At 38.8% G+C, this 20,423-nt stretch overlaps 1 protein-coding gene across 1 annotated transcript in view; it reads right to left on the bottom strand.

The window, feature by feature from the left end:
* Nucleotides 1-20,423, bottom strand: part of NID1 (nidogen 1) — a 108,980-nt gene that overhangs the window by 54,789 nt on the left and 33,768 nt on the right. Inside the window, exons 6-9 of the mRNA XM_021000400.2 lie at nt 18,273-18,524; nt 13,284-13,484; nt 11,558-11,803; nt 11,021-11,164 (exon numbers count right to left, since the gene is read on the bottom strand). Of these exons, the coding sequence (XP_020856059.1) occupies nt 11,021-11,164; nt 11,558-11,803; nt 13,284-13,484; nt 18,273-18,524 (843 nt within the window). The remainder of the gene's footprint in view (nt 1-11,020; nt 11,165-11,557; nt 11,804-13,283; nt 13,485-18,272; nt 18,525-20,423) is intronic.

The following is a 20,423-nucleotide window of genomic DNA, read 5'->3' on the forward strand; positions in this document are numbered from 1 at the left end:
TTCCTGTAGGGTAAAATAGATCCCTATACCCAACTGAGTATGTATGTTGTTCCCTCTTTGAGCCAATTCTGATGAGAGTAAAGTTCAAGCATTCTCCCACTTTCTCCACCTTCCCCTCCAGTGTAAAAGCTCTTTCGGGCCTCTTTTATGTCAGATAACTTACCCCATTTTATCTCTCCCTTTCCCCTTCTCCCAGTGCATTTCTCTTTCTCATCCCTTAATTTTATTTATTTTTTTTTTGCTATCATTCCATCATATTCAACTCATATTCATGTCCTAATAATAAGAAAGTTCTTGGGAGTTACAAGTATCATCTTCCCATTTACCTTATGAATTCCTTATGATTCCCCTTTCCTGTTTACCTTTTACGCTTCTCTTGATTCTTGTATTTGAAAGTCAAAGTTTCTATTCAGCTCTGGTCTTATCAACAGGAATGCTTGAAAGTCCTTTATTTCACTGAATTTCCATGTTTTTCTCCTAAAGAATTATACTTAGCTTTGCTGAGTTACTCTTGGTTGTAATCCTAGCTCCTTTGCCCTCCAGAATATCATATTCCAAGCCCTCTGATCCTTTAATGTAGAAATTGCTAAACCTTGTTCTATCCTGACTGTGGTTACATGATATTTGAATTTTTTTTTTTTCTCCTGGCTATTTGTAATATTTTTTCCTTAACCTGGGATCTTTGGAATTTGGCTATAATATTCCTAGTTTTCATTTTGGGATCTCTTTCAGGGGGTTATTGGTGAACTCTTTTCATTTTTATTTTACCCTCTGGTTCTAAAACATCAGGGCAGTTTTCCTTGGTAATTACTTTGAAAGATGATGTCTAGGCTTTTTTTTTTTTAATCACAGCTTTCAGGTAGTTAAGTCCAAAAATTCTTAAGTTATCTTTCCTGGATCTACTTTCCAGATCATTTGGTTTTCCAATGGGATATTTCACTTTTTCTTCTATTTTTTTCATTCTTTTGATTTTGTTTGTTACTTGATATCTTATGGAAAAATTAGCTTCTACTTGCCCACTTCTAATTTTTAAGGAATAATTTTCTTCAGTGAGCTTTTGTGCCTCCTTTTCCATTTTTTAAGAAGTTATTTTTAATTTGTTATTTTCTTTGATGGATTTTTGTGTCTCTTTTACCATTTGGCCTATTTTTTTAAGTTGTTATTTTCTTCAGTATTTTTTACGCTTCCCTTACCAAGCTGTTGACTCTTTTTTCAAGATTTTCTTGTATCACTCTCATTTCTTTTCCTAATTTTTCCTCTGCCTGTCTTATTGGATTTTTAAAATACTTTTTGAGCTCTTCTAGGAATTCTTTTGGGGCCTAAGACCAATTCACATTTTTATTTGAGGCTTCAGATGTAGCAGTTTTGACTTTGTTGTCTTCTGAGTTCGTGTTTTGATCTTCCTTGTCATCACAGTAATGTTCTATAGTCAGGTTCTTTTTTGTTGTTTGCTCATTTTCCCAGCCAAGTTCTTCACTTTTAACTCTATGTTAAAGTGGGGCTCTCTGTTCCTGGGGTGGGGGGAGCACTGTCCCAAGGTTCTGGCTTTTCTTGCTGCTACTCTCAGAGCTAGCTCTAGGAAGCTAGAAGTTTTCAATTCTTCCAAAGAGGTATGATCTAAGGAAAGGTGCAATCACTGCTCTCCTGGACTGTGCTCTGGTCTGTGAATGCACATGCACTCTTTTCTACCCTGGAACTGTGTCCAGAGTCCCCACAAGCTCTGGTGTACTAGTGCTTCTCCTCATCTTGGGACTGCAACCCAGCACTGTGACCTGGATCCACATATAGGTAATGCAATAAAGTCCTACCCCCAGTGCCAGCAAAGGGACCCCTGTAATCTCCTTCCGACTAGTTGTCTGACTCCCTTACCATCTGTGTGCTGAGAGCTCTGGAAGCCACTACTGCTACCACTGATTCAGTCACCCCCAAGGCCAGCTACTGATTGCTGGGGGTCCAGCCTACACTGATACAGCCTGCATTGGACTACACTCCACTCTTACCTCACTGCAACAGACCTTTCCTGCTGATATTCTAGGTTCTCTCAGGTTGGAAAATTGTTTCACTCTGTCCTTTTGTGGGTTCTGTCATTCCAGAATTCATTTTGAGGTTTCTTAAAGTTGGTTGGCAGGGAATTTGGGTCAGGTGAGTCCCTGTCTTTTCTCTGCCATCTTCGCCCTGATATTTCTAACAATGTGAGGTTGATAGGCAGGACTACTGGCTGAGTCTATACTCTATCTTCTCAAATACCTTAAAGTAGACTTTTGGGGGAAAAAAATGATTCCTATAACAAAGCATAGATAGCTAACTTAATCAGTTGTTTTATTTGCCAGGTGAGTGTTATCCATATCTAGTAGATGCTGCACAAGGCAAGGAAAAGACCTCACAGAAATCTGTTTGCAGTATTTTTTGCTGCATCAGCCCTATAAAGTATTTCACGTTGAGGCAAAAGCTCAAGCCAAATTGTTTTACTCTGTAAAGTACACACTGAGAACCAGAATCCTGTGAAATACTTAAAATACATGATCTCAGACAAAAGGAATGTGTTGTGCATAGCTGGAAGGTTCATGAAACAAAGCTGCTCCCAAAAATATAATAATCCTAACTACAGGCTGTAGCTCAACAGCGATGTTCCACAAATGTGGATTTCATAACCAAGTCTAGGGCACCAGCTGCTGACTCTGCTGCTAGATGCAGAGGTTGGAATTCATTTTGGGCTTCTACTTTATATGCCACTAAAGCTTGAAGAAAATTTCAGACCCAGATGTTCCGGACCCTTTGTATGGAATGTAGGGGGGGAAAAAAGAGTTCAAATCCTGGCCCTGTCACCTGCTAGCCATGTAAATTTAGGCTAATCGCCTAATTTCTAGTTTTAGTTTACCCTCCTTTTTTTCCCTTGTTTTTACTACCCTCCTTTTTAAAAAAAAATGGAATTAAAACGAGATAGTTAAGGTGATGCAGTAGATAGAGAATTGGACCTGGGGGCAGCTAGATGATGCAGTAGATAGTTTTGGCCCCAGAGTCAGGAGGGCCTGAGTTCAAATCTGATGTCAGACACTTGACACTTAGCTGTGTGACTCTGGGCAAGTCACTTAACCCTGATTGCCTTGCAAAAAACACAAAAACAAAAACAAAAAAGAAAACCCCTGATACTGAGAGAGAGAGAGAGAGAAAGAGAGAGAAAGAGAATTGGACCTGTATTCAACAACACCCCAATTCAAATCCAGCCTCAGATGCTTACTAACTGTGTGGCCCTAGGCAAGCCACTTAACCACTGCCTGCCTCACTTTCCTCATCTGCAAAATGGAGAGAATACTAGTACCTACTTCCCAGGATTGGTGTGAGGACAAAATGAGATAACATTTGTGAAGTATTTTGCAAACTTTAAAGCACTATACATATGAGACCCATTATTTATCCTTCCTTCTTCACAGGGTAGGTAAACATACCCTGCATTTTCCCCCTTTTATAGTTTTGCTCACGCTGTTCCTTATGCCTGGAATGTCTTACCTCTTCATGTTTGCCTATTGAATTACTACCTATTTTTCCTTCCTTGAACCTCACATAGCAATTCATTTTGCATGTCTTGTCTTTGTATCTTCCTTTGTACCTAATGTAATATTCTTCATGTAGTCAGTATTTAATCAATACTTGTTGAATTAAACTGAAGAAGACAAAGTACTCTTGGTAGTCCAACATGAAACATTCTTTTCATTCTGAAAGTTCTTCAAATGCTTCAATATTGATGCAGCTACATAATTTCATCTCCACAGGTTCTTTCTCCAATAGAGCAGACCAAAATCTATCTACTTCTCTTTATCCTGTAGGATTCTTGTGGATGTCTTATCCCCTAGATGATCTGACATTGCATGAATACCAATCAATAATGGGCTGTCTATCACTTATCTATTCCTCTCACTATACGACCAGCTCATTTCCTTTTAACTTCTACAGCATAATTCTTAAAAATTTAATTTTGTTGTTCAATTCACAAGCATGTCTTTCTTTCTCCCACCTCACCAGACTGAATTTAAAAGAAAAGAAAAAGAAAAATCTTGTAACAAATATAGATAATCAAACAAAACAAATTCCTTCATTGGGCACATCAAAAATATGTAACTGATTTTGAATCTTGAGTCCATCCTCTATTCGTCAAAAGGTAGATAGCATTCTACATCATTGGTATTCATGCTAGTTATTAAATTGATCAGGGTTCTTAACTCCCTCAAAGCAATTTGTCTTTACAGTGTTGTTGTTTTATAAATTGTTCTGCTTCTGCTTACTTCACTATACATGAGCTCATTCAAATCTTCCCAGGTTTCTCTGAAACCATCCATTTTCTCATTTTTATGGTACAATAGTATCCCATTCCATTCAAATGACATATTTTTTTCGATATTCTCCAATTGATAGGTATCTCTTAGTTATTAGAATGTATTTTATACCTTCTGCAGCTATTTTTAAAGGAATTTCTTTCTATCACTTTCTGCTAGGTTTTATTGGTAATTTACAAAAATGCTGATGATTTATGTGTATTTACCTCATGTCCTATGATGAAGTTACTGTTTAAATTAAATTTTAGTTGACTCTCTAGGGTTTTCTAAGTAAACCATCCAATTGTTTGCAAAACACAATAATTTTGTGTCCTTTTCCCTTATATTTATTTCCTTTGTTTCTTTTTCTTCTTATTAATATAGCTGGCATTTCTAGCACGACATCAAATAGTAGTGGTAATGTCCATTCTTCTTTTAACCCTGATCTTATTGAAAAGTCCTCAAATTTAACCTCATTGCATACAATTCTGGCTCTTGGTTTTAAATAAAATATAGCTTATCATATTAAGGAAAGATCCATTTATTTCTATATTTTTCACATTTTTAATAGAAATTGGTATATTTTGGCAAAAACTACATTTATTGACATAATCACATGATTTTTTCTTTTTATTAATATGGTATATTATGCTTAGAATCTTCATATTATTGAACTAACCCTGCATTCCTAGAAAAAATCCAACCTGATCATAGCATATATTCTTTGTGATACATTGCTGTAGTTTCTTTGCTAATATTTTATTTAAATTTTTTTTACATTAATGTTTATTAGAGATATTGGGCTATAATTCACATTCTTCTGGTTCTCCCTGGTTTAGGTTTCAAGGACATATTTGTATCAGACAAGGAATTTAGGAGTACCTCTTTTTTTTCCTATTTTTATAAACAGTTTATGTAATATTGAGATTAATCGTGCTTTCAATGTTTAATCTGTTGTTCAGTGATGTCCAACTCCTTATGACCCTATTTGGGGTTTTCTTGGCAAAGATACTGGAGTGGTTAGCCATTTTCTTCTCCAGCTTATTTTACAGATGAGGAACTAAGGCAAACAGGGTTAAGCGACTTGCCCACGGTCTCACAGCTAATAAAGGTTTGGGGCTAGATTTGAACTCCTTGCCTGGGTCACATAGCTGCAGTCCTCAGTCAGGGTAGGGGCTAAATCTACAACCTCACTCCAGGATCAATGCCACATGCTGCTGCTTGTTTCTACCCCTGTTTCTTGAGGTGCACACAGACGATGGACAGATAAATCTGGATCTCCTAGAAGAGTGACTGCTCCTTTCCCTGGAATACAGCAGATCAGCCTCGTACCAAGGCACAGATCTCCTCCTAATTTTGACTGGGTTAGGGCTGCATAGATGCAGTCTGGTTCTTATTCCTGCTCCCTGCAATCAGGCCCAATCTTTGCTGAATCCACAGTCACTTCTTGCCTTGGAACATAGCCACGGGTCAGCCCTGTGCTTAGCCACAGATTCACTCCTAAGGCCACGGATCTAGATCCACAGTCTGGCTCTGGGGTCAGCGAGACACAGCAGCTATCTGACTTCTGTTCCTGCTTCCTGGGCTGGAAAAAACATGATACCCTATGCTTTCTCCTTGTGTTTCTGCGCTGTTCAGTCTGGCGCTCTTGTTAAATGTTAAGAACCCTTGTTTTAAGGCAACATGTTTCTCTACCAAGCTCGATGCATTTTTAAAAATATCAAACAATAAACACCATGGATAGAATTTGGATTCTGTTCATCTTTGGATCTGCCAACTGATAGAGTTTCTAGGTTCTTCTGGTATTTCATTTATATTGGTTAAACCTCCTTTGTAAATGGTGATGGTCTGTTTTAATGCCCTTAAAATTCTTTTATTCATTTCCCACTTTTCACCATCAACACCTTATTCAAGTAGGTCAGGTTGAATCTGCCTCAATCTCACACCATGTTCTCTCATTTTTTATTATTTCTTCTAATTTTGTATTAATTTTGGTAAATGCTCTAACAAGTAGTCTGATACCACACAGAACTGTTGATTCAAAAAATCACTTCCATCTGCATAACAAGTTATTTCTTGTCTATTAAAATATAATCAAGTTCACTCTTTGTAATAGGATTTGGTAGCCAATATATCTGGAGCCTGTTATGTTGGGGTTTTTTTTTGTTTTGTTTTGTTTTTTGGTTAGGCAATGGGGTTAAGTGACTTGCCCAGGGTCACACAGGTAGTAAGTGTCTGAGGCCGCATTTGAACTCAGGTCCTCCTGAATCCAGGGCCAGTGCTCTATCCACTGCGCCACCTAGCTGCCCCTGGAGCCTGTTCTTTAAAAAATATTTATGACAAAGGCTTCTGTATTGTTTATGAGTCTTTGGTCACTCTCATTTCTTACCCCTGAAGCTTAATTTCATGGAGGGTCTTATTGAATTATTCTTAAAATTACTCTAGTGTTTCATCCTCTGCAACCAATATTGTTACATAAGCTATCATTATTTTCAAGATAGTTTTTTAAAAAATATTTATCGTGAGCATTGCAGTCCTAGAACAAAGGTACCACAAAATGTTGTTTCTTGTCGCCTTTGGAAGCATACTAAGACTAGCTCTACCTACTTCTTCATTAGCCTCTCCAAGTATAACCTGTGAACCGTTTTTTGTTTAGCTGCAACCCTTTCACCTTCTGATTTCATTTACTCAAGAACATTAAGATTGATGATGATGGAATTCAACAGATTGAGATCATTCTTTCCGTTAGTATGTCCCCTTATTAGTCAGAGGACAAGAATCTTACATTTAGCATATCAACAAAGAAGTTAATGTTTATGGAGGGTGTAGAAACTATGTGAGTCTTGGCACCGTTTTCTACCTTTCTTCAGTGCTCATTACAGAAACAGAAGAGAGTCACACAGAGCAAAGGTCATTTCTTATTTTCTTTCTTTCCTGAATTACCATAGACAAAAATTCATCCTCTAATGGTCAGCCTACTAGCAATGAGCTTCTTAGTACTTACCCAGACCGATTCTCAAAAAGTCGTCATCGTCTGTTTACAAAGCTTAAGCTCCACTGGTACAGCCTTTAAGAATCCCCATGCCATGAGGTATTGGAAAAGCACTAGTTAAAATTTGACCTTTCTCAGTTTGAATCAGCATCTTTTATTTTTGCCTCAGTGAAGGGAAGGAAAAGAGACCTCTCTCATATATTGTTATATATACTTAAAGACCATAAAATTAAGTTCCTAGTCATCCTTCCCACTCTAGGAAAATTTTCTACCTGTTCATCCCGTAGTTTCCATTTTGTGAAGGGGCCAGGCCAACCTGCCTTCATTCCCCTCTTTTTTTGGACCTCAAAGTCATCCTTCTACTGCTATCTCACCATTGAACTTATTTGACCACGTAAGGCTTCCTCACCCTGTATCCTACTCACCCTGGCATGTCCCTCTTCAGGACACATCTCCCTTCTCCCATTGATTGAATTCCTTCTGGACCCCTCCTTTTGTGAAGGTGCCCAGGCCAGCCTACCTTCATTCCTTCCTGGCCATGTTCTTGATTTTCTGGACTTCAAAATCATGCCCTCGCATCAGGTTTTTTCATTTCCCATCCTTCTCTACCCACCTCCTCCAACTTTTCAGCTCCCTTTTAAAATGCAAGTTTTTTGAGTACATGGACTGTCTTTTTATTTGTATTTGAATCCTCAATGCTTAGCAGAGTGGCTGACAAATAGTAAGCATTTAATAAATGCATGTTTCCTTTCTCCCTTGTCATAACTATCACTCTCCAACCTACAGTAAAATCCTTGACCTACACATCTACTTATAATTATAGGTATATAATTACAGGTAACTAAGTGGTGCAGTGGACCAGGTATTGTACCTAGAACTAGGAAGACCTAAATTCAAATCTGGCCTCAGATACTTACTAGCTATGTGATTTGGGCAAGTCATTTGAACTGTCTCTCTCATTTTTCACATCTGCAAAATGAGAGGTTGTTGTGAGAATAAAATGAGATAATATTTGTAAAGCATTTTGCAAACCTTAAAGCACTATATAAATGCTAGCTATTACTATTCCCGCTTTTATTTCTGCTTTGGTATGTTTGTTTTTCCCATACTGTACCCATTAAATACTTATCTATCTTTGTCCTTCTAAGAAATTATAAACTGCTTTAGGGCTGGGGCTCAGTCTTATAAAATAAACACCAAGTGCCTTGTCTGATGCTATATATTCTGTGAGCACTGTTTACTTATTAAGTAATCCATTGTGAGAAATTTCTAACCTCTGAAGAAACACATGGATGCATTCTGTCAAGTAGCAGAACTCCTTCTGTTGGCACAATTAAAACTATTAGGAAAATTGGACCACAGAATGCTCATCTGATGGCTGATCAAAGGCAGCCCCACTTTGCTCATCAGATTTTATTGTATTAGATCATAGCTGTAGGCATGGAATTCAACAGGCACATCCAGTTGGAAAGGGAAGACTTAACTCACTTTCAGTGCTGTTTCCCCCATACTCCCCTGGGTACTTCCCACGTTGGAATAATACATGAAGTGATGTGCTTAATGCAATTTCAGATTAAAGGGCTATTGACATGAGGCACCAACACTTAGAGACATGATTTAGTAGCCCAGAACAATAAGCAGCTTGAATAAGAAAATGCCAACATTCCACAATGTTAATAAGCCAGAATGAGAAAATAATGACAGCACAAAAAGCAAACTGTTCATGCCTTCCAAGATACTAACTTCAAAAAATTTTTTCAAGATGGCAACCAGGGAAAATGAGATTTTCTTTAAAAATGAAATATTAAAATAATTGGTTGTCACTTGCATATTGATTTTACAAGGTAGGGACTGTTTGACTTGAAAATCAAATCATCTATAAGCTAAGTCATCAAATGTAGATGAAATCCAAAAGGCTGCAGTCTAGGAATTGCAGCTTGAATTTATGCCATGTGATATTAACTTCTGGTTTGGCTCTTAGAAGGTGAAATCATCTGGCAGAAAGGATAAACACACAGTGGACAGAGCACCAGCCCTGGAGTCAGGAGGACCTGAGCTCAAATCTGGCCTCAGACACTTGACACTTACTAGCTATGTGAGCCTGGGCAAGTCACTTAACCCCCACTGCCTATCAAAAAAAAAAAAAAAAAAAGAAGAAGAAGAAGAAAAAGAAAGGTAAAGTACATCTGAGTTTAGTTTGGGGATAAGAAATGGGGAATTGAGATTAGGGGGAAATGTGCCCCTGGAAGAGATGTCAGTAACTTTCATATTCCTTTAATTTTTTGATTTATTGATGTTGGATGGCTATAATTCCATTAACCATATTGCAACTACTATTCATCAGACTTAGTATTGGTGTCTGATGAAGGTCAATCAATAATGAGGCAGCATGGTGCAGTGGGAAGAATACCAACCCTGGACGTACCGCTGCTTCTGTGACCTGGGTCATATCAATTAACATCCCTGGGCTTCAGTGTCCACCTCTATAAAATGAAGAGGCTAGACTAGGTAACCTCTGAACTCTCTTCCAGTTTTAAACCTCTGAACCTAACTGTCCCTCTCATATACATGTTGTTCAATTAATTCGCTCACCTTATCACTGTCAAATCCAAGCATCTCTATTAGGGTTTTACCTGATTTGGACTTACCTGGTTTTCTGCTTTCTGCAAACACTGTGCTAGGCACAATATAATAGATGGCTATCAAATTTTGAACCACTCAGGTTTAGAAATTCTTAAGATACTTTTCCTACTCATATATTAAGAACTGAAACACTGAGGGATGGTAGCAGCAGGCTGAGAGAGAAAGACAGGGGTTGGGGGAAGAGAGAAGAAGGGAGAGGAAGGAAGAGAAAAGAGGAAAAAAGAGAGGGGAAAAAAAGGAGAGGAAAACATAGAAAGAACACAAAAGGAAGCATTCTCCTGCAGTTTCTTTGCCCTGAAATATCTACTTTCCCTGGCTATAGCCTTCTTACCCTGGAATATTATTCCACAAGGCTTGCTCCCTACTCTTGTTAGTGAGTCCCTCCCAGAGGTTCCATTTTGTGGAGGGGCCCAGGCCATCCAGCCTTCATTTACCTCCCAGCCCTTTTCCTGATTTTCTGGACTTTAAAACCATCCCCTGCCTCACTAGGGACTTTCATCCTCGCCTTTACCTCAGCTCCCTTTTCTGTGTTATCTTCAGCCATTCGAATGTAAGCTCCTTGAGGGCAGAGACTGTCTTTCTTTTTGCCAATATTTGTATCCCCAACACTTAACAAAGTCCTTGCCACATAGTAAATGCTTAAGGAGTCAATGTAAAGGGGAGGTGGGAGCAAGTTGTACAAATATGAATTCTTGGGAATAAAACATTAAGGAGCAATTGTGAAGGAGAAAGGGCATATGAATATGAACCCTTCGAGCTAATTCTGTACCCAAAGTGAGTGAGCCTCTGTATCTGGATCAAGGGATTCTGTGGCCTCGGATTCTAGTTCCCATAAGCAATCCTGGCATATAAGGGCAGCGATGGCATGCCCTGGGAGACATGAATCAATTCATGACACACTTCCAAGTAACTAGTGGTCTCTGTTTGGGAAAGGAAAACGTAGGAAGAAGCCAAAAGACCATGAGCTCTCGTAGAAGCATAATTAGTGAGAAGTGGTAAAATGATTTCGATCCTATGTGAATGGGTCTTTAATTTCCTCTCCCAGCTCTTCCCAAGTCAGGATTATTAGCCATACCATAGCAACTCTGTCCATCTCCTCGAAAGCCAATGGAGCACTCGCAAACGAACTGACTTCCTGGACCTGGGCGGCACGCTGCATTTGTGTCACAACCATGGGTACCCGTGTAGCAAGGATTCTGAAGGGAGTCAGGGGAGCCATCTGAAAAGGTAGACATGTCGAAATTAATTTTCTAAGTACGTCTAAGCACTCAGTGGAATGCCTTTGGTATGATTCTTGACTTTAAAAAAACACACACAGTAAGTTCTACATGCACTCCTCATTTTTGCTTAAGATAGCACATCAACACCTTAGATGGAGTACTGGAATAGGATAACAGGTGACCCACGTTTTAGATTAAGCACTATGCTTCGGTCTTCCCTTTGGGCCAAAGGATACACATGCACATTCTTCCCCTACTTACTCCACCTTTGCAAAATCATGCTGGATACCGAGAGTGAAAGAAAGAGTATGGAAAATTAAAGCATGAATTTAAACTCTCTCTCTCTCTCTCTCTCTCTCTCTCAAGCCCCATAAAACTACTGCTTTACGTACCCCCAATAGGACCAATTGAATTGCTCAAAGCATATCTCAAGATCTTCTCTTCCTTGTTGTATAGGACAAACACACTATCCACAGAAAGTTGCTGGGTGGGAGGAAGAGGCTGTCGAGGATCTTCGTGAGTACACTCCTGGAAGGTAATGGTCTGCCTCCATTGGTAAGTGTAGGTACGTGAAGAAGCAATCCCATCTTGGGCAGGTTCAGTCACTTTATATTCCCGGGTGGAAGAGGATGTGATAACTGGAAAAGGCAGAGAGATAACATGTCATCAACAGCAAGAAAGGAAATCTTGAAGGAGGTTTGAGGAATGATATCCCAAGGCCAAATACTTCCCACCTGTAATTCCACCAGATGAGAGATTGGAACAGGTGAGAAAAACTACTTTTCCTTTACTAGGACCAATCTCTTTGCCTCTAGAAATTCCTTCTTTCTCCTGTTATTTTAGTACATTGTGGCTTTCTAGGATTAAGGGATTTTTTTAAAATAAAGAATTTTTTAAAAAAAGAATTTCAAAATTGACCCAGGAATTACACAGCTAGCTTTGTGTCAGAAGGCAGTTTCCACAGAGCTATGAAAAATCGGTAATCAAACCTAGAAAGGCAATGAGAGGAAGGCTTTCAGAGGAAAAGAAATCTCACTGTTCACTCATGCACTGGCTACCTTCAACTTCTTCCTTTAAAATAAAAATTTATACAGAGCCTTTACAATTTTATGCTTCACTGCAGTTTTCTACATAGTAGGAGCTCACCAAAAGACAAAATTATACATAAATTACACAAGTAGGCTTCTTTATATCAAAATGCTGCCTGCAGTGCTATCTAAATTATCCATTTACAGGATTGCCTGTTACTAACTACGTTCTGCCACCTTTCACAGAGGCAGGGAACCAAGTTTGGATTCGATATTTAAAGAGTTATGCATTTCTTCAAAAGCAAGAAAAAATAAGGTACAGAATTTTCTCGGCTTCTTACAGTCGACATTAGTAACTCTTTGATATGGAGAATGGAGGATGACGTGGATTCTCATTCTAGCTTCTTAATTATTTAAGCAGGTAGGTGGGCACAGTGGATAAAGTACTAGGCCTGGAATAATGAAGACCTGAATTCAAATCCAACTTTAGACATTTACTAGCTATGTAACCCTGGTCACTTAACTTCTGTCTCAGTTTCCTCATCTATAAAATGGGAATAATAATAGCACCTACCTGCCAGGACGGTTAGAAAAATCAAATAAGATAATAATTGTAAAGCACTTAGCACAGTGCCTGGCACGTAGTAAGCAATATAAGAATGTTAACTGTTGTTGTTGTTGTTGTTTAATTGCCTCCTCTAGCCAATATAGGCCCTTGAACTCACTCAGCCCTTCCCTCCTGCTGTGTATTATTTACACTGTCCTCTTAATCTCGGATCTCCCCTTATTAAAATTTTGTCCAGCCTAAAGCCACTAGATACCACTTTTTCAATGAAGCCTTCCCTGAGTCCTTTCCAGTCATCTGTCTTACCTATGTTCTGTCACAATTGGCCGTACTTCGCCTATGTGCTTAAATTCTAATTGGCATGATGACTTTATCTCTAGGTTATTTCCCTTTACTAGGATATGAATCATAGCTTTCTATCCCCATATCAGATGCTTACTAAATCTGTACTAAACCAAGGCTGCGTGATTCTCAGTAAAGTAGTCTGGGGTTCACAGATCACCTCATCTAGAAACTTGGGCTTACCAGAGTTGGCATAATGGTAGAGCTCAGTGTAAGGTTCTATCTGGACAGTGGAGCCAAATGGGATCTCAGGGACGCGTCCATCCAACTCTGTAGTGATGGTCAGGTGGCCATGCTCATCAATGCCATTGAATTTCTGTTTTATGACCATCTTGTCTGGGTGGCCAACAAAAGTCACTTCAGCTTGACGAGTGAACTCTCCTCCTGCAAAGTAAAATCACCAAGGAGTAGTCAGCTTACTGGATCCAACTGTCACTGGGCCAGCAATAAACACTTTCATGCTTAACTCCAAACAGACAAAAAAAAAGTAATCATGTTGAGATTCTGGGAGGTTTGAACTTTCCTTGTATATATCTATAAAAATCTGTGTTGCACTTGGCTTTGTGACCCTAAGCAACTCACTTGGTCTCTTGTATACCTTAAAATGCTGTTTTTAAAAAATGCAAAGTGAGGGGTAGCTAGGTGGTACAGTGGGTAGAGCACTGGCCCTGAAGTCAGGATGACCTCAGTTCAAACCAGCCTCAGACCAAACACTTGACACTTACTAGCTGTGTGACTCTGGGCAAGTCATTTAACCCCAATTGCTTAAAAAAAAATGCAAAGTGGTAGTACCTGCCTCCCAGGGTTGTTCTGGGGATCAAATGAGACAATATATGTAAAGCATTTTGCCAACCTTAAAGCATTATAGAAATGTAAACCATTATTATATCTTGTCCATTCTTACTCCTAATAGGTGATTAATAAATATATGCTGGTGGAGTTAAAAAAAAAAGAATCTGTGTTAGATCCTTGCTTTCATTTGGTTAAGGACCACATGTAAAAGTGACTGGATTCATGAGTTTAACCCTCCTAGGGCCAATTTACCTTCTGCTACATGGCCACTAGGTGCCTGCCAGCTAGTGATCTTACAAAAAGCATGTTGTTGATAACCAGCAGAAGATGATGAAGGAAGAATATGGCTCAGTGCAACCCACCGCCACTATTAGAAAAATTCTAAGCACACGTCCTCTTGCTGAGGGTGGTTCAGCCATATCACATTCCTTGATGCAGGATGAAGCATCCATTCATGAAAAATGAATTTCTCATACCTTCCTCCTCCTGGAAGAGAGGCAGGGGACTATTAGAGTAAAATGCTGAATACATCATCAGAGTGGTTGCTGGACACAATGTTTTTCTTTGTTTCAAAGACAATTCAATCTGGAATTGAGGTAAGGGGGAAGAGGATCTCCCCCCATAAATGAGAGTGATATAAAGACATCAACAAAATATATTTAACATTAAATTAAATTAGTATTTCTTCTCCACTCCTATCTTTGTTTTTCCCACATTTATCTATTCCCATTGTATGGTTATGTAAACCCCAACTGTAAGGCTGAGGTGTCTGGGCTACTGAGAAGGATGAGAAGTAGTAAGAAGGGAAATACAGACTGAGCAAATATTGTACGTATAAAAGAGTCTCTTGGTCCATCAAATTTGATTGGCAAAAAAGTACTTGGATGAGAGTGTATAAGCTATCTCCTCTTTAAATCTACTCACATCCCAAGTGTAGCCCAAGGAAAGTTATTGCCTAGCATATGTTAACTCTGCCTCAGATTCAACTCTGAGAACATTTAACATACAGGACCACACAGGGCTAGATGAAACTTTCTGGTGTCTAATGTGTAAAAAAGATCAGGTTCTGTCCATACACTGACTCAAACCCAAAGGAAGTGGTAAAATTTGGAAACGGTATGAGAAGAGCCATACATAACATGGCACATTATAACTACTTTTGCTACTACTAATTTGTAGGTTCCTCTTCAAGTCAAAAAAGGTCCGCAGAGGGGGCAGCTAGGTGGCGCAGTGGATATAGCACGGGCCCTGAAGTCAGGAGTACCTGAGTTCAAATCCCGCCTCAGACCAAACACTTGATAACGTACTAGCTGTGTGACCCTGGGCAAGTCACTTAACCCCAGTTGCCTAAAAAAAAAAAAAAGGTCCTCAGATACAACAAATTCTGTTCAATCTCTGCCTGAAAGCTAAAGTCATATGAATGTGGTGCATTTAATTTTGAAATGCAAAACTGGTTGAGGCAGATGGATCAGAACAAAGAGAGGAAGGGGATGAGACAGGATGATTCAAATCTTGACCTTAGAGGACTGAAGATATTGGATATTCTCAGCAGAGAAGAACTACTGGTATGGAATAAGTTGTCAACATATCAGTTTGCTTTACTTGACAGTATTTCTTTGTTTTAAGGGAGAGTTTTGTAGGGGGGTAGTTAGTAGGAAGTAATAGTATCTAAAAAAAATCAATAATTGATTTCCAATAAAAGATGATTGTCTTTCAATTAATAAAAGAAGCTAAATCTGAACGAGCCGTGAGTTGAGACTAGAAATGAGCTGAAATGGTATCTCAACCTCTCTGATAACCTGGGCATTTGGGATTGAAAAGCCAGGGAGACTGGCTTAAAACAGGGCAACAAAACCATTCTCCAAAGTAGTGCTGGAAGAACTCAAGTCAAGACTCAATTTCAAGGGGCAGCTAGATGGTACAGTGGTTAGAGCACAGGCTCTGGAGTCAAGAGGACCTGAGTTCAAATCCAGGCTCAGACATTTGACACTTATTAACTGTGTGACCCTGAGCACGCCACTTAACCCCAAATGCCTGGCCAAAAAAAAAAAAAAGAGTCAGTTTCAGGTTTCTGTGTTTCCCCTGAAGCATTATAATCATCAAAAGCCATTTGAGAAAGAATATGGTTTGGATGTCATGGTTGACATATTGTCTATCTGGCTACAAAGAAAATACATAAGACTACTTTGGTCACCAAAAAAAAGTAAAAGCTTCTAATTTTCTTGAGAGGTGAGAATTCAAATTTTCATCCTGTGCCACCAAACACCAAGAATCTCGTTAGGGTGGTACAGAAGAAAAAGCTTTGGCTTTGAAATTAGAGGATCTGAGTTCAAATTCTGACTGCTACTTAATATCAGGGTGACTTTGAGCAAGTTACTTTATCCTTCTGGGCCTCTGTTTCCTTATCTATAAAATGAGGGGGTTGGATTAAATGACCTATAAGGGCTCCCTTCCAGTTCTAAAATCTATTATTCCTCAATTTTCTCATCTGAAAAATGGGGATAATAAAATTTGTAGTAATTATCTCACATGGCTATTGTGAAGTTCCAATGAGATAATATACATTAAAAAATTTGTATAAACCTTAAAAAATAATACAGAAATCAGTTCCTGTCGTTATACCATTAATATGATCATGACTATAGATCTTGGACTTGGACTAAGACAGGAAGAAAAAATGCTAATATTTAGAAATCAGAACATTTTAAAGGTTTAAAATGGGTACATTTTAAAAAACATAGTGGCCCCTCACAAATATGGTCACAGTTAAGGAAGTAATGTAGTATGTTATCTTTAATTTGTTTATATTCTCTGGCTGTTTCTGGTATGTCTCCCTTCCTAGACTATAAACAAGTTAAGAGGAAGAATCCTGTCTTCCATTTCATTTGTATTCTGAACCGTGCAATGCACACAGCAAGCACTTAATAAATGTTTATTAAATGAACATCTGTGATGATGATAACTAAGGAGAATGTTTAAGAAAGATGCACTATATTCAAGACATTGTCCTAATTAATTGAGAAATGTTTGTGGGACCTGAAGACTCAGCAGATATAACGCGAGATAGAAGAAGAATTTTAATTATGCCCCCAGGCATTCCTCTGTTAACAAAGAGGATGCATTTCAATGACATATTTCTTTATAAGAAAGGTTGTTACTGGAGGAAGTATAACCCAAGCAGTATAAGGACATATCCCAAGAGGCTCCTGCAGGAAAGTATTATTAAGTAGGAACTAAAATAATGCCAGAAGGGGTAGAAAACATGATGAATGCAACTTGAAGTCTAGGGCCAGAATAAAAGGGAGGGAAAGAAAGGTGAGCCATGATAATGTTAGTGGAGGAAAGAGGCTGACTTTTTTTTTTTTCTGTCAGCACAGATAGGGAAGGAGGCAAGAAGGAAGGCTTTCATTCCACGGTTAGAGATGGACAACTTAACGTGCAAAGGCTGTTTGAGGTAACGCAGTGAAAGTAATTCATTTGACAATTAGCTAATCGATACATATAAAGATTGACTTCTGATGCTTTCTTGTTTTGGTAGTTAGAGGAAAGGGGAAAAAATAACTAGGGAGCATTGGGCACTTGAAGCTGGAGGAGACTTGAGGAAGCCAAATTTATGAGTTCATGTGGGATTTCTCCATTTGCATTCATCTGGGAGGGAACAAGCAGAAGCTCTGTGTACATACTTTTCCCTATGCTTTGAATGATTAATGGAGATTTTCAAAGACAATGACTTAGTTATAAAAGAGCTTCCTTTCTTCTCAGAGAATTGTTAGTCAAGTAATCAGCTATTGCTAAATTACCTTCTTTGAACATAAGATCTAGAGCTGGAAGAAACTTCAGATGTCATCTAGTCCAAACCCCATCATTCTGAAGATAAGGAAATTGAGACCCTTTAAAAAATTAGCTCAGGAAAGGCTAGATGTTTGTTTTTCCTCTTAACACATCAAGAGGCTAGAAGTCAAATGCCTCTTAAGTTTTGAACCTGAAACCTAATAGCCTATAGAATGTGGCAGCCTATGTGAGTTCAGGCCAGGGATTGTGTTATCATGTATGCATTGATGGTAGTCACTTGCATTGCCAAAGAATTTCAAATTAACAGTTATCTCTGCCATGAAACGTCTGCTAGGTCAACATGTAGCCCTAGGCACTGTCATTTAGTACCTCTCACTGAAAGCTGACAGCACCTTTGGCCTTCATACTATTGTAAAGAATACAATGAACAGTGTGCTCTGTCTACAGAGACCAAAATAAGCTTCAAAATATTTTCCACCCAGGCATAGTGTTCCTTTCTGATGCCCAATACCCAACACCATCTCCAGCCTCCACAGGCATTCTAGGAAAAGGCCAGTTGATTCATAGATTATGGTGTAAGGAAATTACCAGTGATACTGAATCCATTCTTGAATCCTTCTTGCTCAACAGCAAACATCCATCCAATAATGCCTCCCACAGGAGCCAGGGGTACCAGAGAATAGCCTAGGGACTCAGGAATGGTGCTGATGGCTGTGTAGGATCTCCCATGATTCATCACAACGTAAGAATGGAGGTCAGTATTCTCAAAGACAACTGGAGTTTGGCTATTCCCTACAAAGATCCTTCCTCGAACTTTACCATTAACTCGTTGGGGAGAACCTGTTTGGAAAACAAAAGATTTCTTTAAAAAAAAAAAACCACAAACCACAGAGATTTTAGTTTCAAGCCAGTCTTTCAAAAAGGGGAGAGGGATAACTTATGTTATCATAAGTTCCTACTCCTGGAGAAACCAAACCATGATAACAGTACCAGGATATACTATATTAGGATAAGCTAAGAAGCTTGTCCTTTTCAGGACTAAATTTAAGAAAAAGTTGATAATGAAATGAATAATATGATATGAAACATCATTATGCAATTGGGGCTCTGTTACGAGATCAGGGAAATCCCTCTGTGTATACACATCTGCAGTATGCCTCTGAACAACAACAGCATGATATATCACTGTCATCCAGAAAATTAATGGGAAGCCTATGACACAAGAATATTATCTCATCCATCACTACTTCTGAATGGAAGAGGATCTGTTCAACCTAAGATGTTCCATCCCAACCACCCCAGCCTAAGCCTTGCCCTCTCGGAGATAATCCCACAGCCCCAGAACGGGAACCGCTGTAAGACTTCTTCCTCCAAAAGCTCCAGCCAAAATCCTGCCCTCCCAACAATACACCCTAAAGATCTCTGGGCCTTGCCATCAGTCCTGTGACTGCACCCTAGGGACGACTGGGATTTTCCATACATCCTCTAACGGGATTGTTCTATATGTACTCTCTGCCCTCAATTAGAGGGTGAGCACTTTGTGAGCAGGGGTTGTCTGCATTTTCTATTTGTATTTCCAGCATGTAGCACAGTTCTTGGAATACAATAAGTCCTTAAATGTGTTTCTGTTCATTCCATTCCATTTGACTCTCTGTCTTGGTCCTGGATTCAAAGAATTCCTGTGGTCTCACACACTGGAGTAAGCCTAATTTAGTTTTCTGGCATGGGGTTGATTGAAATATACATAGAGATCTGGAGAAGTTAATCTTTTAATGGCCCCCAAACAGTTAGACCTATCATCCAAAGCTCCCATATTCCCCACAAGTGCTCCAGCCTCCAGAGACATGATGGCTAACACTAGAAGTTTGCTCAACACAAATTAGAACTTCTATTGGAACTAAGAAACCAATTACCTTGGGGAAGGGGGTGACCTGACTCTAGGCAAAAAAAGATCTCTAGGCAAAAGGAACTTAGACTTAACTCAAACGTCATTTATTTTGCAGAGTGTTTTCTCTACCCTGGGGCCAAGTACTGGTCATGTTCCCAGATTTAAGAATGGTTAAACAAATTTTGTGCATGAATATAATGGATCACTAAGCTGTGAAAAATGACAAATGTGAAGAATTCAGAGAAATGTGGGAAAATCAGTATGAACTGATGCAAAGTGAAATGATCGGAACCAAGAAAACAATATGCACAGGAATTACAATTATGTAAACAAGAAAGTACCAATAAAAGTAAAATTTAAGTCTGTGTAATTAACCAAGCTCAACCTCAGAAAAGAATTGAGGAAAGCAGCCCTTTCTTTTTTTGCAGAGATTGGAGATTATGAGTGTGGAATATCACATAACTTCACATATCTTCTCCACTCATTGGTTAGTTTTGGTGAACTGTTTTATTCTTTGCTCCAAAGGATGGTTTGCTAGGTAGAGGAGGGAGAGGGATACATTTGGAAATAAAAATGATTTAACATCAACAGATACCAATTTTTCTTTTTTAAGGAGGTAGTAGATTCTCCCTAGCTGGGGATTTTCAAGTAGAAGATTGATGGACAATTTGTTAAGGTATGGGTTCAGATATGGGTTGGACTAAATGACTTTAGAATTCTTTTCCAACTCTGAGATTCCGTGATTCTGTATCTTTAATATGGTAGGTGTTCCATGAAAATTTATTTAACAATTGAATGAATGAGCACAAAATACTTAAACTCACACCTGGGTAGATTCCATATCTCCATTT

This window comes from Phascolarctos cinereus, unplaced genomic scaffold (genome assembly GCF_003287225.1).
Source record: "Phascolarctos cinereus isolate Bilbo 61053 unplaced genomic scaffold, phaCin_HiC Scaffold_5;HRSCAF=322, whole genome shotgun sequence".
Classification (NCBI taxonomy): domain Eukaryota; kingdom Metazoa; phylum Chordata; class Mammalia; order Diprotodontia; family Phascolarctidae; genus Phascolarctos; species Phascolarctos cinereus.